Raw genomic sequence first — 22961 nt, forward strand, 5'->3', positions numbered from 1 at the left:
TAGCAAACTATTTATTTATTTTATCATATAGGAAACAAAAATCATGTTGCTCAAAAAGTGGACTGAAAAGTGGACAGGACAGAATGGGCCGACAAAACTATAAAAGCAAGCGTCCCTTCTTCTGGGTGGAGTGGGGGAAAGTAAACCCCATCACATTCGCCGCAATAGGGTAAATATAATAGGCCCAATTTGAAAAAAGTAAAAAAAAAAGAAAAAAGGAAAAAAAAAACTTCGTCGAAGAAAATGACCTTCCGATAAGATGGAAATTGGAAAGCAGCGTCCATGAACTAGGTTTTCTTTGTAATTTTGCCGAAGTTCCAGGGGTATAACTAAAACCTGGTTTTCCCGCTCAAGATGAAGCTACCCACAAATAAATAAATAAAACTCCTTTCTCGTTTAATTATGCCTGGCAGCTGCTGCTGACTGTTACTCTCCAAAGTCCAAACGTCTTCTATTTTGGTTTTCTCGGTTCCGGTCCTTCATTGTGCTCCATTCCTCTCCGACTTGCTCTCCGGAACTCCATATACGTAGGGTTCGTATATGTATATTTCATGCTTTTGATGCCTGATTATCGCATTTCCGTGCAAAGGAAGCTATTAAAAACAGAGCGTTTTTATTTTTTGCCTTGTGAAAATCGCATTGTGAACAGTACTTGTTTTGAATCGAAACCCTAGGGTTAATGATTTGGAGAAAATATGTCGTTCTATGGTATTTGTGGTCTCTTTGGCTTTATTTCGTTTTCTGGTATGTTCATTCTTTTACCTGATGTTAATCAGTTAGTGTTGGGAATGGACACGAAGAACGAAATGAATGGCGAAGGCTCTGCAGGGTCGCCGACTTCGGTGCTTGAAGACGAGGTTTGTTTCCTTTTTCCGTTAATGACATTTCTTTCTTCTTATTTTTCATTCTGTTTGGTTCACGTTAGTATGTAGGAATGTGGAGAAAGGGGAAGTAAAATTGTAAATAACCTTTAAAAATTACATGTTTGAGCATTTTCTTTGGTTATGTGTAGTTTAGAACCAAATGGAGGCGAGCGACTGTTATTTTTATATTGTTCTATTTTACCATGATGTAGCAACTTGATGTATTTGTTGGTTGGGTTCGCTTGCCTTCAGAGTTTGTGGTTTTCATAATGGTGCTTGCTCTAACTTTTACTCTGATGGTCTTTTTGAGTTTTGAGAAGCTATGATAGCTTTTTTATGCACACTTAATGCCTATGTGTAAGTCTTGAAGTGTGAATGCATGTCTATATATATATTTGTATCTATGCATGCATGTAATTGATGTTAACGTCTTTTATTTTTATATCATTCATATTATTGCATATATAGAATGAGGGATATCTGCAACGAAGCTATTATTTGTATAAGATATTTAGTTTATTGAAAATGAAGGATATCTGCAAGGTGAAAATGGAAGTCAAGTCAGAGGAAGAAATGTGTCCACATGAAGGAAATGGAGATTCCTCTTTGATATTGAGAGCAATGGCCAAGGAGGAAGAAAAACTATTGGAAGCTCGGGTTAAGGAAGAAGATGAAGAGCAGAGAAAGGAGCCAGAGGGGGAACCCCAGTTGAATGACAGTCAATTTACCAAATTGGATGAGCTTCTAACTCAAACTCAGATGTACTCTGAGTTTTTGCTGGAAAAAATGGATGATATTACAACTGTATATTCTCATACACCTTTCTCAGATGAATTTGTAGTTGTGGGAAACTTCTTTTTATTGCTGATTGTATTATTGATTTTCTTTGCAAGAATGGAATGGAGCAAGAGAATGTAGTTGTTGAAAAAAAGAGAGGTCGTGGATCGAAAAGAAAAGCTGCTGCACAATACAATAATGTGAGCATTTCTGCGATTCTTTTGTTATGTTGAGAGAGCAAGTTCATTCTATATATAGATTTCCCACAACATGAATCTGAGTTTGTTATGTTTTGCACTTGTAAATTGTGAAATTTGATTCTATCTCTTTGTACAATCAAACTTTTTCTCTCCGTACAACCAAAACTTTGATGGAGGATAAGAGATGGCGACGTGGCTTTGAGGCTTTCTGGGCTGGTATAGACAAGTTCACCAATCGCCGATGACCCTCTAGGTGGCTCGCTGGAGCTGGTCCCGACTGACCCCCGACAGATCAAACCATCTCCCTGGTCTTCCTCAAGCCCAAGGGACGTTTCTCCTCTGGATGACCTAAGCCCATATGTCCCATGCTGTCAGGTTCACAGGGCAGAATCTCAGTTGGATTGGGTTCTCCAAAAAGTGGATGAAATACGGGAATGCATAGATTTCATGTGAGGGCTTTGAAGACCAATTTAAAGCCCTCATTGCTATTGAATCAAGTTAGCCTCTTTGGGCTAGATCTTATGCCAAAAAAGGAAGGGAGTTAAGGAGACTAGCTTGCTCTATTAATGATGATGCTCGGGAAGATAGTGCAACTAGAGGAAGGAGTCAGGTTAAGGCAAATATCTGTGATCAATGAAATCAAAGATTTTATCAAGGATTTTATCTTGGAATGTAAGGGGGCTGAATGGTCCATGCATACGCTTCCATGTTAAAAATCTATTTTGGAATTGGAAGGCTGATATCATTTGTCATCAAGAGACCAAGCTGAAGCTCTTAGATAGAAGTATTATTAGAAGCTTGTGGTGATGTCTTAATATGGGTTGGCCTATCTTGCCTCTAAAGGTGCATCGGGAGGCATTCTTATGCTGTGGGATATGAGACTCATCAATCTGGTCGGGGAATATGTCGAGGAATATTTGGTGACTTGTTCCTTTAAAGATGTGGATGATGGCTACAAGTGGTCTTTCGCTGGTGTATACGGTCCTAATGTAGACAACAATAAAATGTTCCTCTAGGAGGAGATTGCTAGTATGTGTAGTTGGTGGGATGTGTCGTGGTGTATTGACTATTTGGGGGGGGGGGGGGTTTAAAATAACTTGTTTTCCAAGTGAGAGGTCGGGGGATTCTTGTATTAGTTCGGCTATGGCATAATTTTTTGATCTTATCTTTGAATTGGACTTAGTTGATTTACCTTTGGCAAGGGCAAATTTTACATGGTCCAATAGGAGGGTCTGGTCAAGATTGCATAGATTCATTGTATCTTCATCTTGGGAGGCCCATTTTTCGGATTTATGTCAAAAGACACTTACAAGGCTATGTTTTGACCATTTCCCCATTTTGCTAGATTGTAGGAGCCTCTAGGAGAGACGTAGATATTTTAAATTTGAATACATGTGGTTGAAAGTTGATTGTTTTGTGGAGAAGGTGCGAGTGTGGTGGTCCTCTTATTAAACTCCATGGTATGCCTAGCTTTGTGTTGATTGGAAAGCTTAAAGCTTTGAAAAATATATGAAATTGTGGAATGGGTAGAATTCAGGAAGATCGATGATCAGAGGAAGATTCTTTTTGAGGAATTTTCATGCTTTGATGAAAAGGAGACTGTTGGGGCTCTCACTAATGAGGAGAAGGCAAGGAAGATAGATGTTGTGGCTAATATGGAAAAAATTACTCTCATTGATGAATCCCATGGCGACAAAAATCTTAGGCCCTTTAGCTGAAGGAAGGAGTAAGTGTACCAGTTTTTTTCATAGAGCGGCCAACTTTCATAGAAGATTTAACACTATTGAGGTGCTGAACTTGTAAGGAAAGGTTCTTTTGGACATCTAAAATTAAGAATCACAGTGTAGTTTTTGATAATCTACTCACACGATTGATCAATCGTGTGTTGATTGGTTAGAGAGGATGTTTGAAGAGGAAGAGGTGTTTAAGGTGCTGAAAGGAATGGACAATGATAAAGCTCTGGTATTGAATGGATTTTCAATGGTTTTTTTTTTTCTAGGTTTGTTGGGATATTATCAAAAAGGATGTTATGAAGGTTTTTGTTGAATTTTCACTCACATATGAAATTTGAAAAAATCCTTAACTTAACCTTCATAGCACTTATTCCAAAGAAGGTTGAGTTTGTGGAGGTGAAAGAATTGTCCTGTAAGTCTTGTGAGTAGAAAGTATAAGATTATATCAAAGGTTCTTGCCAATTGAATGAGCACGGTCATGGAAAATATTGTTTTGAAAACACAATGCATTCGTTTAGGGGAGATAGCTTTTGGATTCGATCCTTATTGCTAATAAATGTTTGGATAGTAGAATTAGAGTCGGCATTTCAAATATCCTTTTTTTTTTTATAGGTAAAGAGAAGAGTTGGCATTCTAAGTATCCTTTGCAAACTAGATATGGATAAAGCTTTTGATTATGTTAATTGGGACTTCTTGGTCTATATTCTTTGCATATTTGTTTTTGGTGATAGGTGGTGCAATTGATTGAAGTATCGTATCACTACCACTAGATTCTTGGTGTTGGTTAATGGTACTCCTGATGGTTTCTTCAATAGCTCTCGCGGATTAAAACAAGGACATCCTTTATTTCCTTTTATCTTTGTCTTAGTTATGGATGTATTGAGCAAAATGTTGGAGTTAGGGGTGGATGGGTCTTTCTTGTCTGGATTTTTAGTGGGTGGTACCTCATTAGGGAGTGTCAATGTATCACATCTATCCTTTGCTGACAACACCTTAATTCTTTGTGAGTCAGATCCTAATCAAATTAGTTCATTGAGAGCTCTCCTACTCTGTTTTGAAGTTGTTTCTAGTCTCAATGTGAACTTGTCTAAGGCTGCGTTTGAATATCGAGTTGAGTTGAGTTGAGTTCAGATGAAAGTTGAATAAAATGTTTAATATTATTATTATTTTTTAATTTAAAAAAGTTGAATTGTTTATTATATTTTGTGTTGAAATTTGAAAAAATTATAATGATTAGATGAGATGAGTTGAAGTGCCTATGAAGTGCCTTCGTCTCTAAGGATCCAAACTGGCCCTAAATCTAAATTGGTACCGGTTGGCTCGGTAGATCATATTAGAGACTTGGTTAAAATCTTGGGTTGTAAGGATTCTTCTTTACCTATGAAGTGCCTTCGTCTTCCCGTGGGAGCCCCTCATAAATCTAAGGTAATATGGGATGGTTTGATCAAAAAAAATTGAGAATGGATTGGCTAGTTGGAAAAGGATGTATCTATCTAAGGGGGATGAATCACTCTTATTAAGAGTATGTTATCTAACCTCCTTATGTATTATCTTTCATTATTCCCGATTTTGTTTGGTGTTGCTAATATGATGGAAAGAATCTTCTGTGCTTTCTTGTGGGGTGAATTGGGGGACGGGAAAAAGTTCCATTTGATTAAATGGGACAAGATTTGTACCCCACCTATCTTGTGGAGGTTCGGGGATAAGAAAGTTGAGCATTTTCAATAAGGCCTTACTTGGAAAATGGTTGCGGCGGTACCATCAAGAAAGTACTGCTTTATGGAGGACTGGGGTTGATGCTACGTTTTGAAGCATTTGGGGAGGTTGGGTTTCTAATGAAGTGTGGATTGTATGGTGTTGGTGAATGGAAATTTATTATAAAGGGCTAGGAGGAATTCATTTGTAATTTCAGATTTGTGGTAGCATGGAACAATGGTCAGATTCTAGGTTGATGTTCAGTGCGGTGATGTTGCTCTCAAGGATGTTTTTCCTCATTTCAAAATTGCATTGCATTGCATAAGGAAGCCTCTTTTGCTCTAATTATATGGACTCTTTGAATGGCCTGCTGTAGTGGAATGTGCCACTTATTAGAGCAGTTGAAGATTGGGAAGTGAGAGTTATTTCTGACTTCTACAGCACCTTGTATGCATTGCATTTGGAGGACAAACTGTTGTGGATACATCCCGGGAACAAGAATTTCTCATTTAGATCTTTATACAATGCTTTGTCTACCTATGCTTTTACTGTTTTCCCTTGGAAGTGCATTTGGAAGGGCAAGTGTCCCTAAAAGTTGCTTTCTTTTGGTTGGCTGGCCTCTCACGAGAAAATTTTGACCATAGACAAGCTGAGGAAGCGTTACTATCTCAAAATGGATTGGTGCTTCATGTGCAAAAAGAATGGTGAATTAACAGACCATCTACTTCTCCACTATGATGTGGCGAAATCTCTATGGGATGAAATCTTTGTGAGGCTAAACATTGCTTGGGCGATGCCAAAGAGGGTGGAAAATCGTTTGGCTTGTTGGTGCGGAATACGAGGAAATCGTCGAGTAGCAGATGTTTGGAAAATGGTACCCCTATGTCTTATGTGGTGTATATGAAATGAGAAGAATGGAAGATGTTTTGAAAATAGAGAACGTTCTTTGGGGGGATTAGAGACTTATTTTTTCAATCTTTGTTACTTTTGGCTAAGGCTATTGTATAATAGGTTTAATTTTAATGGCTTGTATTCTTCTTTTTTTGCTCGTAGGATGTAATAAGGTATTTTTCTCTTGTATACCCACTTGTGTACTTGGGATATGCCTGATCTTGAGGATCAATAAATTTTCTTACTTGTCAATAAATTTGAGGACATTCAATAAAGCCCAATTGGGGAAATGGTAATGGAGGTGCCACTTGGAGGAGGATTTTCTTTGGAAGGAAGTTATTGACCCTAGACACGGAAGTGCTTGGGGGGTTGGTGTTCCAATGAAGTTGGGCTTGTGAAATTTATTAGGAGGGGTTGGTAGAGTTTTGAAACTCATCTGTTTTGTGGCTATTAATGGTTCCAGAATTAGGTTTTGGAATGACATTTGTTGTGGAAATTGTGCTCTTGATAGGGCTTTTCCAGCTCTTTATTGCATTGCAGTTAATAGGGATGCTTCGGTGGAATATTTGGTTGCATTTTCTCATGGTTCTCCCCAGTGGAACATCCTATTTAATGGGGATATTCATGATTGGATAACGCCCTTGAGGGTGGTGGACTTGCTTGTTGGAAGAAGATTCAAGGCTGTCCCCAAGTGGCGGCAGTGTAGAAGATGTTTTCATGGGTTCTGATCAAAACATGTTGATCTGTTAAGATATGACTTATAGACAGGTCAATAATGTGTATTATTTTTGAGTTGTAGCATTAGTATTTTATTATTGTTAAGAGTTGTAGCATTAGTATTTATCAGTATGCTTATGTTTTTATTATTAAGGTTGTAATTCTAGACCTATGCTTATATTTGTTATTACATGGTTTGTAATATTAATTTTATTGCATGTTTAAATTTGAAAAACATTGATATTTTTTGTTAGTAGATACTCTATTTTTTTTTTTAAATATTATGGTTACTAATAAATATAGATTTTAACTATCATGTAAAATTGTGTTAATCAGGCCAAATAGGTTATGCGTGTTCGTTCAATTCATTTACATTAAATGGGTTTAAATGAATTGTGTTGTGTTGATATATTTCTAATTAATTATTAAATAGATCAAAATATGTGATACAACATGATCCGTTATCTAAATGGGTTAGGTTAGGGTTTGAAATCTTGACACGTTTAGCTTAACAGGTTGGGTTCGGGTTCAAGTTGATCCATATAGTTGAATGTTTATGATTTGATACGACACGAACACAATTCAAAAACATAAAGTGCCACACCTATGTACAATGGCAGAGCTTCAGAACATTTTTGTACACACTTTATTGCTTTGGTTCTCAACCATTGTGCTTAATGGAAACAATGTTCATGATTTTCTGCTTTTAATTTATGGATCCTTGAATGTATTTAGTCATTCTTTTATGTACTTTCTGTGTATAAGGGCTTCGCTTATTTCATTCTTATTAATAAAATTTACATCTTATCTATAAAAAAAAAAGGTTTTGAGATTTGAGATTTAGCATATGTGAAATTTTAGGCCCTGTTTGGATATAGAAACGATTTCATCTCATCTCATCATTAAAATTTTTTTTAAAAAATTCTCTTGGGTGCAAACAATTCCTATGTGTATCCAAGGAAGTATTTTTCTCTCTGTACACAGAAACCATCTGTGCATTACGATGGTGGCTGTGGGTGTTTGATGGTGGGATTTTGGCACATAGGAAGACAAATGTTGACTAAGAGAAGTGTTGTAATCAAGTCTAAGTTGTCTGAGGTGGTTAGAGATGGGAGGTTTGTGTTGTTCACCGAGAAGGATTGGAAAGTAGTTAAAGATATGACAGTTGGGTTGGGTACAGTTAGATGGTTTACTAAAGCTTTGGATGCATGTGTGAAGTGGGAGGTAAAGCGTTTTACTCTGCTTTCCAAGATGGAGAAAGGGTTTTCATCGCACAACGCTTTGTGAAACCCTAAGATTCTTACATGGTTTTGGTGGAATATGGAGGGGGAGGTCGCAGATAATTATCTTTACCAGAGGATAGGAGTGGTGTGGGCTGGAGGAGACTAGCAAAGGCATTGAAGGAAGCTGGGAAGGAAGGTGGTTCTACTGGTTTTACCCGTAAGCTTCTATAAGTGATGAAGGTGGCCTCTGCAGGAGCTCAATCATACAGGGAGGTGTTGGAGAAACCGAGGGCCTTGGAGCTGTCCTGTGAACCTGTTAGCCTAGGAGTGGTAGGTTTGCTTTGGGTAGGAGGAGCTACCATTTCGGAGTATACTTAGTGTAGCGAGAAGGGTGGCAAATGAGTGGTTGAGCCAAAATAAGAAATGCAATTGTAGGTCCTCGCTGGTCTGAAGGAGTAGCTTGAGGAAATGACTTTTAAAATCAATTACTTGATACAGTGCGTTGAAGATAATGGGGAGCTGGGCTTGGTTGCGGGCTTGGGCCAAGTCAGACGGCTTGAAGAATTGATGAGGCCTCAAAAGTTTGTGTTGAAGGGGAAGGAAATAATGGGCCCAGGAGGGGGGCCTCAGCCCACGGGGAAAATAGGCCCAGGATGTGGGCAATCCAGGGCTGTTGAGGTTGGCCCATCGGGCTCTGGGTAGGCCTTGACAGAGACCCAGGGCCTACTGGCCCCAGCGAAACCCCAAACGGGCCATTGGGGGTTGACCTGCCGACGGTAGAGCTGTCAACGAAGATAGACATATCAGCGCAGTGGAGAAGTGAGTGCAATCCAATTGTGGGCGACGGGCCAGTGGTGTCGAATCCAGCACAGACTGAGCCGATGGAAGCTGTCTGAGCTTCTTCAACGGCAACAATGGTGGTACAAGCTTAAGAGGAGCTTCATCCATCTCAAAGTGCTGTGGGGGAGACTGTGATCGAAGTGGTTGCTCTAGAGGAGGCTTGTGTGCCTCGGGGTGGTAAGGGGGAGTCCTCGATGATGGCAGAGACTGCTGTAGAGGTGAGTGGTTTGCTTATGTGTGCTATGGGGGAGGCCTCGTCTGTGCAGTTGACTGAAATGGAGGAGGGGAGGGTGGTGTCTCTAGGTGAGTCATTTGAGGGTGTTTGCGAGGATGAGGCAATAGGGGCAAGATCTATGATCATTTTCGAGCCTTTTAGTAATACAATAGAAGGACACGATATATTAGAGGATGATCCTATTCCGATAAGGGCTATCCCTCCTAATTTACCTTCTAATTGAGTTCTAAAAAGTGGAAGATCTCCATAGTTGGGTGGGGATATCTTGTGTAGGTTATGAAGAATAGTTCAAGGCACTTTTAATAGCCTTAGAGGCAGGACATCAACAAGGAGGAGGGACTAAGAGAAATAGGGAGTTAAAGAGGCTAAATTGGTCTCTTAACAGAGGGGAGTGTGAGTCGTGGACGTAACAAAGGGAGGTTTGGTATAGTTGATAAATGTTAGGGAAGCTTAAAATTTTGACTTGGAATGTTAGGGCGCTAAATGAGATCAACAAACGTTTACGTATAAGATCGTTGCTAAGACAATGGAAGGTGGATATCATTTGTTTGCAGGAAATTAAATTGAAACTTATCACAAGAAAAATTATTCGGAGCATATGGAGTTGTCAATATCTAGACTGGGCGTACTTACCATCGAAAGGGGCGTCAGGTTGTATATTGGTTATGTGGAACAAAAGGATGGTGGGGAGCCTTGATGTGTTTGTGGGACAATATTCAGTGGGTTGCTCTTTCAAAAATTTTGAAGATAATTTTGAATGGGTTTTTGCTGGTATGTATGGTCCTAACTTAGAGTCGAGCAGCGGTTGCATGGGGATGAGTTAGCAGGTTTGTGTTCATGGTGGGAGGTTCCTTAATGTATTGGTGGAGACTTTAATGTGACAAGATTTCCAAGCGAGAGATCAGGGGAGGGACGACAAAATCATGCTATGGGGGAATTCTCGGATCTCATCTTCAATTTGGAACTCATGGACATACCTCTTATAGGAGGTGAATACACTTGGTCAAACAACCAAGTCTGGTCGAGACTGGATAGATTTCTTGTATCTTCTTCATAGGAGGTACATTTTCCAGATCTATGTTAGAGATGACTCACCTATTTGTGCTCTGACCATTTTCCTATATTGTTAGATTGTGGTGGAATTTTGAGTGGTCTAAGGCCTTTCAAATTTGAGAACATGTGGCTAAAATATCAGGGATTTGTGGATTTAGTAAGGCAATGATGGAGTTCATATTAATTACAGGGCAATTTGAGCAATGTGTTAGCTGGAAAATTGAAAGCCTTGAAGGGTGACTTGAAGACATGGAATGAATGGGTCTTTGGTAATGTAGCACTATAGAAGAAACACCTCCTTCAAGAATTACAAAGCTTGGAGGATGTAGAAGAGGAGGCTAAACGCAAAGGGCAAGTAACCTCAGAGTTAGAAAGGTTGATCCTAATGGAGGAGATCTCATGGCAGCAAAAGTTAAGGGCTTTGTGGCTACGGGAGGGGGAGAGATGTACAAAATTTTTTCATCGTGTTGCAAACTCCTATAGGAGGTTCAACGCCATCGAGTCCTTGAACATAGATGTTGGTTCAGTTTCAGATCAAGCAGTAATTAAAGATCATGTTGCTGGTCATTTTGAACGATTGTTGGAGGAAACGTATACATGGAGGCCAACACTAAATCGTTTAGCTTTTGAGGTTATTGATCAAAATAGTATGGCTTGGTTGGAAAGAGCATTTGAAGAAGTAGAGGTTTGTCAAGTCATCGGAAAAATGAACAGAGAGAAAGCTCCGGGGCTGAATGGTTTTACTATGGCATTTTTTCAGATTTGTTGGGAGGTGGTGAGAGAGGATGTAATGCGGGTTTTCTAGGAATTCTTCAACTATGGTAAATTTGAGAAAAGTTTGAATGCTACCTTTATTGCACTTGTCCCTAAAAAGGCGGGTGCAAGTGAGGTGCAAGATTTTAGGCCTATTAGTCTTGTGGGCAACTTGTATAAGGTAATCTCAAAAGTCTTGGCTAATAGGATGAGCACAGTCATGGACAAGATTCAAAATCTCAAAATGCCTTTGTGTGAGGTAGGCAAATACTGTATTGGTCCTTGTAGCCAACGAATGCTAGGATTGACGGCTTAAGTCTAGAAATTCAGGTATTTTATGCAAACTAGACATGGAGAAGGCTTATGATCATGTCAATTGGGAGTTCTTGTTTTATTTGTTGCGTCGATGTGGTTTTGGGGAGAGATGGAGGGGATGGATGAGGCATTGCATGGAAACAGTTTGTTTCTCGGTCTTGGTAAATGGTGATTCCGTGGGTTTCTTTAATAGCTCACGGGGGTTAAGACAAGGAGATCTATTATCTCCCTTTCTATGTGTCATTGTGATGTAGGCTCTAAGTAGAATGTTGTCGGCTGCGGTGGAGGGTGGTTTTTTCTCAGGATTTTCAGTGGGGGATTCCCATATCGTCTCTCACCTTTTGTTTGCAGATGATATGTTGCTATTTTGTGAAGATAATGCAAGACATATTCAATCTTTGAAGGCCATTCTATTATGCTTTAAAGCGGTTTCTAGGTTAAAGATAAATCTTGCTGAAATGGAGATGGTGGCCATGGGTGATGTAAGAAATATTAGTGGGCTGGCCAACATTTTGGGATGTGTGGTTTCTTTGCTGCCAATGAAGTACCTTGGTCTCCCACTTGGCGCTTCTTTTAAAGCTATGACTATTTGGGTGGAGGTGATAGAAAAATTAGAATGTAGGTTGGCTGGGTGGAAAAAGTTGTACTTATTTAAGGGGGGACAGATTACACTTATTATCTAACCTTCCCACCAATTTCTTGTACTTATTGAGAAGATCTAACGTGACTTTTTGTTGAGTGGTCTAGGCGATGAGTTTAAATTTCATCTAGTAGGGTGGGATAAGGTGTGTACCCCTTTGAGAGAGGGTGGTTTGGGGATTCGCAACGTCAGCGAATTTATTAAAGGCCTTACTAGGGAAGTAGTTGGTGGAGGGTGGTCACATCTCAGGTTTCTCAGTGGGCGGCTCCACCCACAGTAATCTCTCAATCTCTCATCTTCTCTTTACCGACCATACATTGAACTTTTGCAAGCCAGATCCTGATCAAATCCGCTCTCTAAGGGCTCTATTGCTCTGTTTTGAAGCTGTCTCCGGACTCAAGGTCAATCTTGCAAAATCTGAAGTGGTTCAAGTCGGAGAGGTCAATAATCTAAGTGAATTGGCTGGTTTGTTGGGCTGCAAGGTGTCATCCTTACCTATGAAATATTTAGGTCTCCCTTTAGGGGCCTCCCATAAATCCATGACTGTGGGATGAGGTGGTCGAGAAAATCAAACATAAACTTGCAGGTTGGAAACGACTTTACCTATCCAAAGTGGTAGAGTCACTCTTATTAAGAGCACTCTATCCAACCTTCCCACATATTTTCTCTCCCTTTTCCCCTTGCCTGCAGGTGTGCTGCATAGACTGGAAAAGACCTTCCGTGATTTCCTATGGGGTAGCTTGGAGGACGTGAAAAAGTTCCATTTGATCAAATGAGAAAAAGTATGCACACCCATAGCCAATGGCGGATTGGGGCTCCGCAACTTGAGAACTCACAACAAAGCACTACTTGGTAAATGGCTATGGAGATACCACAGGGAATGAGACGCCTTTTGGAGAGAAGTTATCGATAGTAAATATGGGAGCATGCGAGGTGGTTGGTGTTCCAACGAAGTAAGAGGGGCTCATGGTGTAGGTTTGTGGAAATTCATACGCAACGGTTGGGAAGCTTTTTTCGCTAATTGTAGACTTGCGGTGGGAAAGGGCAATCAAGTTAGCTTCTGGCATGACTCTTGGTGTGGCGAGTTTGCTTTGAAGATCACTTTTCCTTCCTTGTACAGGATTGTGTCTGATAAGGAGGCCACAGTTGCTGATAATTTCGACAGTTCTTCTACCTCCACCCACTGATCAATAAGATTCACTCAAGCGGCACAAGATTGGGAATTGGGAGTCATCGCTAATTTTTACAACGCGTTACAAGCATCAATTTTACATGCTGATAGAGAAGATCATCTCCTTTGGTCGCCCACAGGAAATAAGCGTTTCTCAGTACATTCCTTTAACGAGGTACTCTCGGCACATCCCTCCATTGTATTCAATTGGAAGTGCATTTGGAGGACTAAGGCTCCTTTAAAAGTGGCTTTCTTCGTATGGCTAGCATCCCATGAGAGTATTTTGACTATTGATAAATTGAGAAGACGTGGCCTCTACCTACTAGATTGGTGTTTTATGTGCAAACACAACGGTGAGACAGCGGATCATCTTCTCCTCCATTGTGAAGCTGTCATGGCTTTATGGGATGACATCTTTACAAGACTAGACTTGGCATGGGTAATGCCTAGAAAGGTGATTGATCTTTTGGCTTGTTGGAGAGGAATCCGGGGTAAGGGCCAGATTGCAGATATTTAGAAAATGGTGCCACTTTGCCTAATGTGGTGCACATGGAACGAAATGAACAGTCGCTGTTTTGAGGACAAGGAGCTATCTCTGGAAGGCTTTAGGGATTTTTTTTATCACACTTTAGTTCTATGGGCATCCTCTATTGTAATGAATGACACTTCTTTTACTGAACTTTACACTGCTCTTCGCAGCTCTTAGCCTGTAGCAAGGCTCTCTGTATTCCCCCTGTGTACTCGGGCCTTGCCCGTTTCATATTCTAATATATCTCTTTTTACTTATCAAAAAAAAAAAAAAAAACTAGGGAAATAGTTGTGGTGTTATAATTATGAGAAGGAAGGTTTATGGAAAGGGGTGATTGATGCGGAGTATGGGAGTGGAAGGGGGGGATGGTGTTCTAATGAGGGAAGAGAGGCTTATGGTGTGGGGCTTTGGAAGCATATAAAGAAAGGATGGGGGGCTTTCTCTAGCAATATTGGGTTGAGCGTGGAGAACGGGCAAAGAATCATTTTCTGGCATGATGTGTGGCTGGGGGATATGGCTCTTAAGGCTATGTTCCCCACTATTTTCAAACTTGCAGGGGAGAAAGAAGCAACGGTGGTTGATATGCGGGTCTCTACAAATGATTCTCAAGAGTGGAACATTAACCTCACTAGGGAAGCACATGATTGGAAAGTGAGTATGCTGGTGGAATTTTTTAACTTGCTCTATAATTATACTACTGCTGCTATAGATGAAGACAAGATGACATGGAGACCCTCTTAAGAAAGGGAAATTCTCGGTAGGCTCCTTTTATGACACACTTACAGCTAAGGACTCTCTTACTTTTCTGTAGAAGAGCATATGGAGGAGTAAAGCACCTCCCTAGGCTGCTTTGGACAGCAACTTTTGAGACGATCCTAACCATTGATGACCTAAGAAGGCGTGGCCTGATAATTATGGATTGGTGCTGCATGTGTAAAAATAGCGGCGAAATGGTGGACCACTTACTCTTACACTGCGATTTTGCTCGGGAAACATGGAATTTGTTTTTTAGCAGGTTGATATGGGTAATGTCGGGAAGGGTTGTAGAATTATTAGCAAGCTAGGGAGGGATTTCAGGGACCCCACAGATTGCAGCTATGCGGAAGATGGCTCCCATTTGCATTCTTTGATGTATTTGGAGCGAAAGAAATGATAGATATTTTGAGGATTAGGAACGCTCCGTGGAAGAGTTTAGGAGTTTTTTTTGGAAGACTTTATTTATGTGAGCCATTGCTTTAGATTTTAATAATCTCGGTCTCCATGATTTCCTTGTAATAGTTTCTAATTCTTAAATCGGTGTACGCACATGTATACTTCCGGTATACCTGGCTTATGCCTATCTTTTTATCAATGAAATTTCTTATTACCTATAAAAAATAAAAATAAAAATCTCAAATTCCCACATAAAATATAATTAGTAATTCAACTTTTTCAAATACCAAAAAAATAATAATATTAAAAAATAATATTATAACAATATTTTTTTAATTTTCAATTTTTATTTAAAACAATTTCATCTCATCTCACTATCCAAATTACACGTTAGAAAACTGACGGACGAGAATTTGATCACTCAATATTTTCATTTTTACAACTACACCTTAACCATTAAGCTAAGGGGGCTTGTTTGGAAGAAGTTTCCATCCCAAAATTCTCATCTTATCTCCTTCCCAAACATCAATCAAACATAAATACTTTCAAATTAATTATTACAATTTTTCCAAACTTTCAAACAAAAAATAAAAAACAATTTAACTTTTTCAAATCCTCAAACAAAAATAATATTAAAAAACTATATTCTAATAATATTTTTTATTCAACTTGTTTTCTGTCATTTTCCAAAATCTCATAAAACTCAAACTATCTCACTACTATTTATAAATTACATTACCGCTATTTCCAAAATTCTTCTCTCATCTCACTCCTCAAGCTTATCCTAATAATAAGAGTATAGATGCATACTCAGGCCACATATTGGCATTAAAGAGAGAAATTGCAGATCTAAGCGAGTAAAGAGAGTGACAAGCCTTGTCACAAAGATTTTAGACAGAATAAGGAAGGCAATATCGATTTTACCAAGTAGAATATCAGTTGTTTGAGAAATTGAGGTGGCCAAAACAATATTTCAGGAAGCTTCACTTGGTACATTGAAGGAAATATATACTTGCTTGGCCAAATATGCTCAAATAGATCACAGCTATATATTCTGCAGAACCCTAGTCTTATCATCTTTTTTTATTTATTTTTGCTTTTCTTCTTTGTTGTGCTGCTTTACCTTGACCGAATTAGTAATTTACTTTATGAGGTGATTGTTGGTTGTCTGGATGCCATCATCTTCCAGCATGAAGGGTACTATTTTTTTCATAGGAAGTTATTTGCTGGCTCTTAAATATCTCTGTAAATTAAATACATTCTTCCAACATTTGGTTGACTTCTTTTTGTAATTAACTCTTTTTTCATCACGGTCCCTTTGAATCAGGATTTTTTTTAAGTCTACTCATTGTTTTCTGGCCATATTAACGAGCTTACTTATTCATTTATCGGATACCGTGTTTACATTGTCTTTCTTTTCTACAAATAAATTCTATTAGAAGAAGGCCAAGAGGGCTGTTGCAGCCATGCTTACAAGATCTCATGAAGCCAAGCAAGCTGAAGATGTGAACCTTACTGAGGAAGAAAGAGTTGAGAAAGAACAGCAAGAACTTGTGCCCTTGTTAACTGGCGGAAAATTGAAGCAGTATCAGATCAAGGGAGTGAAGTGGTTGATATCGTTATGGCAAAATGGGCTGAACGGGATCCTTGCAGATCAAATGGGGCTTGGAAAGACAATTCAAACCATTGGCTTTCTTGCACATTTAAAAGGAAAGGGATTGGATGGACCGTATTTAGTAATTGCTCCTCTTTCTACTCTCTCAAATTGGGTGAATGAGATTGCAAGGTAAATATTCATCTTTTGTTTTTGGTGGACCATTCCAAATCAAGTCTTTCTCAATTTGTATTTTCTGATTTTTGTTGTTGTTCCATTCCTTTGTTTTTGAATTTCTTCAAAAAGGTTTGTGCCCTCAATGAATGCTGTTATCTACCATGGCGACAAGAACCAGAGGGATGAGATACGAAGGAAGCACATGACTAAAGCAATTGGCCATGAATTTCCTATAATCGTGACTTCGTATGAGGTGGCCATGAATGATGCAAGAAGATGTTTGAGGCATTATAATTGGAAATATGTTGTAATTGATGAGGTGAATGATCCAACTGATTTTTCCTTGAATGTACTTTCGCATTCAATGACATGTTGAAGTAGGAATTGTCAGGATGAAGATGTGCATTGCTGTTATCTTATCCATATATTTCTTCTTGTAGGGGCACAGGTTAAAAAATGCAAAATGCAAACTTCTGAAGGAATTAAAATACTTACCTGTAGAAAATAAGCTTCTGTTAACTGGGACACCTCTACAGAATAATCTGGCAGAGCTTTGGTCATTGTTAAACTTCCTTTTGCCTGATATTTTCTCATCTCATAATGAGTTTGAGTCATGGTAAGTATGCTTTGCCCATCTCTTATTTTTTCCTCACTTTATGTGACCATATCCTTACCTGTATTGCCCAAAGTTGAACTATCTTTTCCTGTATAGTAAGCACTGCCACATGCTTCTTTGTTTCTAAATGCTGATATTTACTGAAAAAGAACAAAAATTCATACCCATATGGTCTCCCTAATTATTATTTAATTGAGTAAGTTTTTATTTTTCATTTTGTAAGATGTGGTTTTAATACCTGCTCTAAATAGAAGTTGGTCATTCATCCTTGATTATGCAGTTTAAAAAATTTCAAAATCGTGATTCAACTGTCTCTCCTTTTATAAACACAGCTGCTTTAATGATATTTACTACATGCCTTAACTAGTTCAGGCAGTTTCTTCTATATTTCTTTTCTCTAGGACCTGGGTGACTTTACCTGGATTGCCTTTTGCTCTGATGATGATATCTACTGGATTTGATATCTAGCTTTGAAGCGTTTATTTTCAGGTTTGATCTGTCAGGAAAGTGTAACAATGAAGCAATGAGGGAGGAAGTGGAAGAGAAGAGAAGGGCTCAAGTATTCACCGTTTCCATTATTTTGTTCATTTACATCTTTAGAACATTTTGCAACGTATATATAATACTTGATGGCTTTTCATCGCCTGCAGGTTGTAGCAAAACTACATGCTATATTGCGCCCCTTCCTTCTTAGAAGAATGAAGGCTGATGTTGAGCAGCTGCTTCCTCGAAAAAAAGAAATAATATTGTATGCTACCATGACTGACCATCAGAAGGATTTCCAAGATCATCTAATTAACAGGACCTTGGAGAACCATTTAATTGAGAAGGCAAACTCTGGTACAGTTCAGTTTTGTTTGTGCAAAAACTTATTTAATTGTGTCATTGCAAAATGAAAGACGAGACTCATTCCATGTGCAATTTATTTTTCTGGCTTTCCTACTATTCTCAAGTGCGTACATGGGGAGGTATGCTTTTTTCATCCGGTACTTTTAAGTAAAATACAGAAAAATAAGAGTTTCGTCTTTCATTGATGATGGGCATACCGGGCATTGCATTGGGTAGTACCTAAGGCTGTTGCTACTAATATCATGTGCCAGATCCGCTGAATTATACCTCAGCAAAGAAAAAATAGCTGAACAATCCTTCCTTTGGTATTGATTGTTGAATTTGATCACAGATTAGGAAGATTATAAAAAAAATATGATCACGTGCTGTGTACTTTTATATATTTTTGCTGTAAGTGATATCATAGTAGAGTCCTTTGCATAGGGTATCTACTCTGATGTAGCATCCAGTGTAAGTTTCTCCTATATATATATATAAAGAAGCACTGGATAATGATTTTGGATCCTAGGTTCAGATCAGAGGTTGGGGGAGGGGGACTGGCTTCTGCTAGTTAATTTTTTGGGGTCCCGTGGGCTGTTCACTGAATATGGTTTAGCCTAAGTTGGTATCATGTTGTATCACATTGGTTGTGTTTTTAGCTACATCTGAATTTAGGGTGATCACAAATTATATCAGCTTTGATATGTTCTTGGTACGCTGGTTATCTATCTGCTGGAAGGCTTAAATTTGTTAATTACCATTTTAATGTTTGTATGTTTTCAGTTTATTTATTGTTCATTTTAAATTTGCAGGACGTGGTATGAAAGGGAAACTTAATAATCTGATGATCCAGCTTCGGAAGAACTGCAACCATCCGGACCTCTTAGAGTCTGCCTTTGATGGCTCATGTATCTTTTTTGCAACACAATCTGTATATTTGTATCAAATGGGTGCCATATAATTTACCTGCCTCTTTAATTTTTTCCTCATCTCTTGTTTACAGATTTCTACCCACCCGTTGAAGAGATAATTGGCCAGTGTGGTAAATTTCGCTTGCTGGACCGGCTATTGGAACGGTTGTTAGCCCACAAACATAAAGTATGTTTAGAGTTTCCTAGTTCATGTATTCCCACATTTGTTATCGAGTTGCCTTTCATCTGCCCATTTCATTTTCCATCAGGTATTGATCTTCAGCCAGTGGACAAAAGTTTTGGACATCATAGATTACTACTTTAGTGAAAAGGGACATGAAGTGTGTAGAATCGATGGCAGTGTGAAGCTAGATGAAAGGAAAAGACAGGTTTCTGCTTCTCCTCAGTTTCATAAGAATTCGTAGCCATTTATTTTGTGTTTTCTTGGGTTTTGGTAGTTGTCATTTTATATTTTGATTTGTTTATATTACCATTCTGGGAAAAAAAGGTTTTTGATTTGTTTATATAAACACCCAAATCATGTATGACTGCATAACCTAAATATTTAATTTGCACTGTCGCAAGGCTAATCATGAATGGGATGTTGGTGATGTCCAGAGTTTAGTAGCCTCTTTCTGCAATGTTTAATTCCTGATGTGCAGTTTCATTACAGGCTTTGTTCTTCATACAAAAATCCTGGTTGTTTTGGTGAATGCCAGTTTAGCATCTTGTTACACCAAGGTTACATGGTTATACTACATTTTATCTTCGTCTTTATTGCCTTTTTTCTCTTTTGTGCCTCTTATGATATCTAAGCACCTAAGGTAGCACATACTTGCTCATTGGTAAAAGATATGTTCGTTTGCTCAACCCCCTGGCCTTTCAGTCTGAGCCCATTTTTTATTCTTCGGATGGAAAGTCATGCTTGGGTCAGAAAATAGTCTTTGGAGCAACATTTCTCATTGCTGCCAATGCTGCCACGGGTGTTAGACTGGTGCTGCACCTCATTTAAATCTGGCCACGACTCCCTTCCCTCTTCTGGTCATCGTCCCTAAGGTGGCCATTGATTGTTTGTTGCCCCTATAGGTAGGATTGCCAGGTGTGGTCTTCTAGCTATGGTCACTATCCTCAGAACTGCACTCGAGATTGATGCAGGAAGTGAAGAACATTGATGGTTTGACTCACAAAATGGTGTCATAAGTTATTGGGTATGTGTATATATAATGTTGGTCTGTAACATGGAAGTTGTAAGTCACACCTTCTGACCACTAACCTTTTTGATAAGTGATACATACTGACCACTGACCTGACATTAGTTGGAAGGAAAAAAAAAAACTTTTGCCACCCGAGTTGACACATGTTGGAATGCCCCACATCTCCTTTTTGGGAATATAAGGCTACATAGGTTTTGGACTTTTCTTGCGTCATTACATCATGCAATTACTATGTGAAAGTGAAGACGGTCTATTTTCCTATTCTATGGGGGCTGCACCCAACCCATTTATTATCGTGTTAGAAACTTTTTTTCTTGGTTCACCAAGTAAATAGAGTGAATGGTAATCAACTCTAGCTTATTGGAAAATAATCCATGTTGCAAACAGATCTCGGATTTCAATGATTCGAACAGCAATTACAGAATATTCCTCCTAAGCACCAGGGCTGGCGGACTGGGGATCAACCTCACTGCAGCTGACACATGTATACTCTATGACAGTGATTGGGTATGGTCTAGATACGATCATTTATTACCTTCTTTTGCTTTCTTATAACGTGTTCAGCAACCATATGAGGCTTTTTTTTGTTTTATTGGCAAAGGTTAAAAGGTTTTTGTTATATATTTGCATCCCAGAACCCTCAAATGGATTTGCAAGCCATGGATAGATGCCATAGGATTGGTCAAACCAAGCCTGTTCATGTTTACAGGCTGGCAACAGCTCAATCTGTAGAGGTAACTCAGATGGTCATGATTTCTGTTGTCATGGTATGTAACTAAATGCCTCCCTTTGGTACCTGCAAAAATTTGACCTAGTCTTTGTCAACAGGGTCGTGTCTTGAAAAGGGCTTTTAGCAAATTGAAGCTTGAGCATGTGGTGATTGGGAAAGGGCAGTTTCACCAAGAAAGGAAGTCTAGCTCTACAGATGTCTTTGAGGTTTACCATATCCTCCTAAATTGTTCCATATATGTTAATTACGACATGTTTGTATCATGTATGCCAATTTAACTGCAAAACCGAGTCATTTTCTTCAAAAATAGAATTGGCATACTGGGGCTGGGGCTCTGGAGGGCTAGTTTTGGATTAAAGTGTGAGCCAGGGGGACTGGGAATTAGGATTTTGATGCTCTATTTACTGATAAATCAATAAGAATATAAAGTGAAAAATGAGTCTGATGTTTTTCAGTTTAATTGAATCTTCAGCAGGAGGATCTGCTGGCATTGCTCCGAGAGGAAGAAACAGCTGAAGACAAGATGATACAAACAGATATTAGCAATGAAGATTTGGAGAGGGTCTTAGACCGCAGTGATCTGGTTGTTGATGCATTGAACAATGACGAAAAGTCCAATGGTGGTGGTGTTTTTCCCCTCAAAGGTCCTGGCTGGGAGGTGGTGATACCAACTGCAACCGGAGGCATGCTCTCTACCCTTAACAGTTAAGTGCTTGTTTTTGTGGGGCATGGAACATGGGCTGAGCGGCCCTTTTTTGTTCATGATTTTGTAAATTTTGGGGGTAGCTAGCTATTGTAAACAATAGCAGGGAACCATTTTTGCCAGTTTGGTGGTTTTAATTTTCTGGACGTGGTGGCGGTGCTAAATGGATGATGTTCCATGCCCAAGACAGGAGTGAGATGAGATTTTTCTTTAGATGTGATGGATGCAGACATTAACATATTTAATTGAACTATTTTCCTGTGTCCGTTGTGTACCTATTCTCCTCTGGATGGCTGCTCTTGTAAAAGATGTGCGATAACCCGACATAAGTGGATCTTAAAAGTTGACATTCCGTTGCCGGGAATCGAACCCGGGTCTCCTGGGTGAAAGCCAGATATCCTAACTGCTAGACGGCAACGGATTTGTTGACGAGAATGACGTACTAAGTAATTTCGTTACTGTTTTTGGCCCAATTTTTGTAATAAATGCCAGCCCATTGCTAATTTAAGGCTTACCTTTTATCCAAACTTCACAGTAATAGGACTGCAACATTTATAAATAAATCACAGAAAAATAATTTTATAAATTGATATGATTTAATTTAATTTATTAAATCTATTTTATAATAAAAATTTTTTTATAATATGATGAATTATATTAAATCACATTAATACGTTAATTTGTAGAATTATTTTTATGTAATCATTTTGAGACTAGAATATTTTTCAAACAGAAATGGTTTGAATATAACGGATTAAAAGGGAGCATATGTATGGTTTTGTGGGAGGTATTCTTCAAGAACTTTCTCGGCATTTTGGTACGTCTCTTCTACGCTAGTTAACGAGAATCCCCGAGTGTTGTCTAATTTTATACAGCGTCCCAAATTCCAACTATCTTATAGATTGTCATAGGGAATCGACACTAAAGGTAGAGAATGTTATTGCTACGAAGAAAAATATATGAAGAAAATTCAAATATTTGGTTAACAAAAAAAACCATGTAAAATTACACTTTCAAGTTTTTATGGTTTGTCGTGGTATAATAGATATATTTTATATTTTATGTGAATTAAGTAATATATTTAATTAAGTTACTTTAGTTTGTAACATATTTTTAATGTACTCTATGTATATAAGAAAATGACAACCTTACAATTATTTCACAATTCCACATAAAATAGAGGATAATTTTATAATATTAAAATTTATTTTTAAAGGAGTGGTATGATCTAAAATTGAGTTGAAAAATATTATAAAAGAATTGTAGATGTAACATTATTCTTATTATAATTTAATATCTTTAAGTTAGTTTGTAAATGAAAATTTTTATTCATCATCCTCATATTATATATAATTTTTTAATTTTTTCACTAAATATATAGTATATAGATGATAAATTAAA

General features: G+C 38.4%; 1 protein-coding gene across 8 annotated transcripts; it reads left to right on the forward strand.

Moving 5' to 3' along the window:
* Nucleotides 1–369: 369 nt before the first annotated feature.
* Nucleotides 370–21825, forward strand: LOC122307459 (ATP-dependent DNA helicase DDM1). 8 transcript variants are annotated; one of them, XM_043120356.1, is made up of 16 exons: nucleotides 371–532; nucleotides 777–857; nucleotides 1395–1667; nucleotides 1757–1840; nucleotides 16227–16573; nucleotides 16688–16877; nucleotides 16999–17174; nucleotides 17664–17733; nucleotides 17825–18014; nucleotides 18815–18910; nucleotides 19006–19100; nucleotides 19183–19302; nucleotides 20515–20634; nucleotides 20763–20861; nucleotides 20956–21063; nucleotides 21330–21825. In XM_043120356.1, exons 2-16 carry the CDS (start codon nucleotides 789–791, stop codon nucleotides 21564–21566), a joined length of 2274 nt encoding a protein of 757 aa, XP_042976290.1. In that variant the 5' UTR covers nucleotides 371–532; nucleotides 777–788; the 3' UTR covers nucleotides 21567–21825. The 8 variants fall into 8 exon arrangements, with proteins under 8 accessions (XP_042976319.1, XP_042976290.1, XP_042976305.1 ...); XM_043120371.1 differs by having other exon boundaries at nucleotides 1407–1667; XM_043120362.1 differs by having other exon boundaries at nucleotides 379–527.
* The last annotated feature ends 1136 nt before the right edge of the window (nucleotides 21826–22961 follow it).

Source organism: Carya illinoinensis, chromosome 1, assembly GCF_018687715.1.
Source record: "Carya illinoinensis cultivar Pawnee chromosome 1, C.illinoinensisPawnee_v1, whole genome shotgun sequence".
Taxonomy (NCBI): Eukaryota; Viridiplantae; Streptophyta; class Magnoliopsida; order Fagales; family Juglandaceae; genus Carya; species Carya illinoinensis.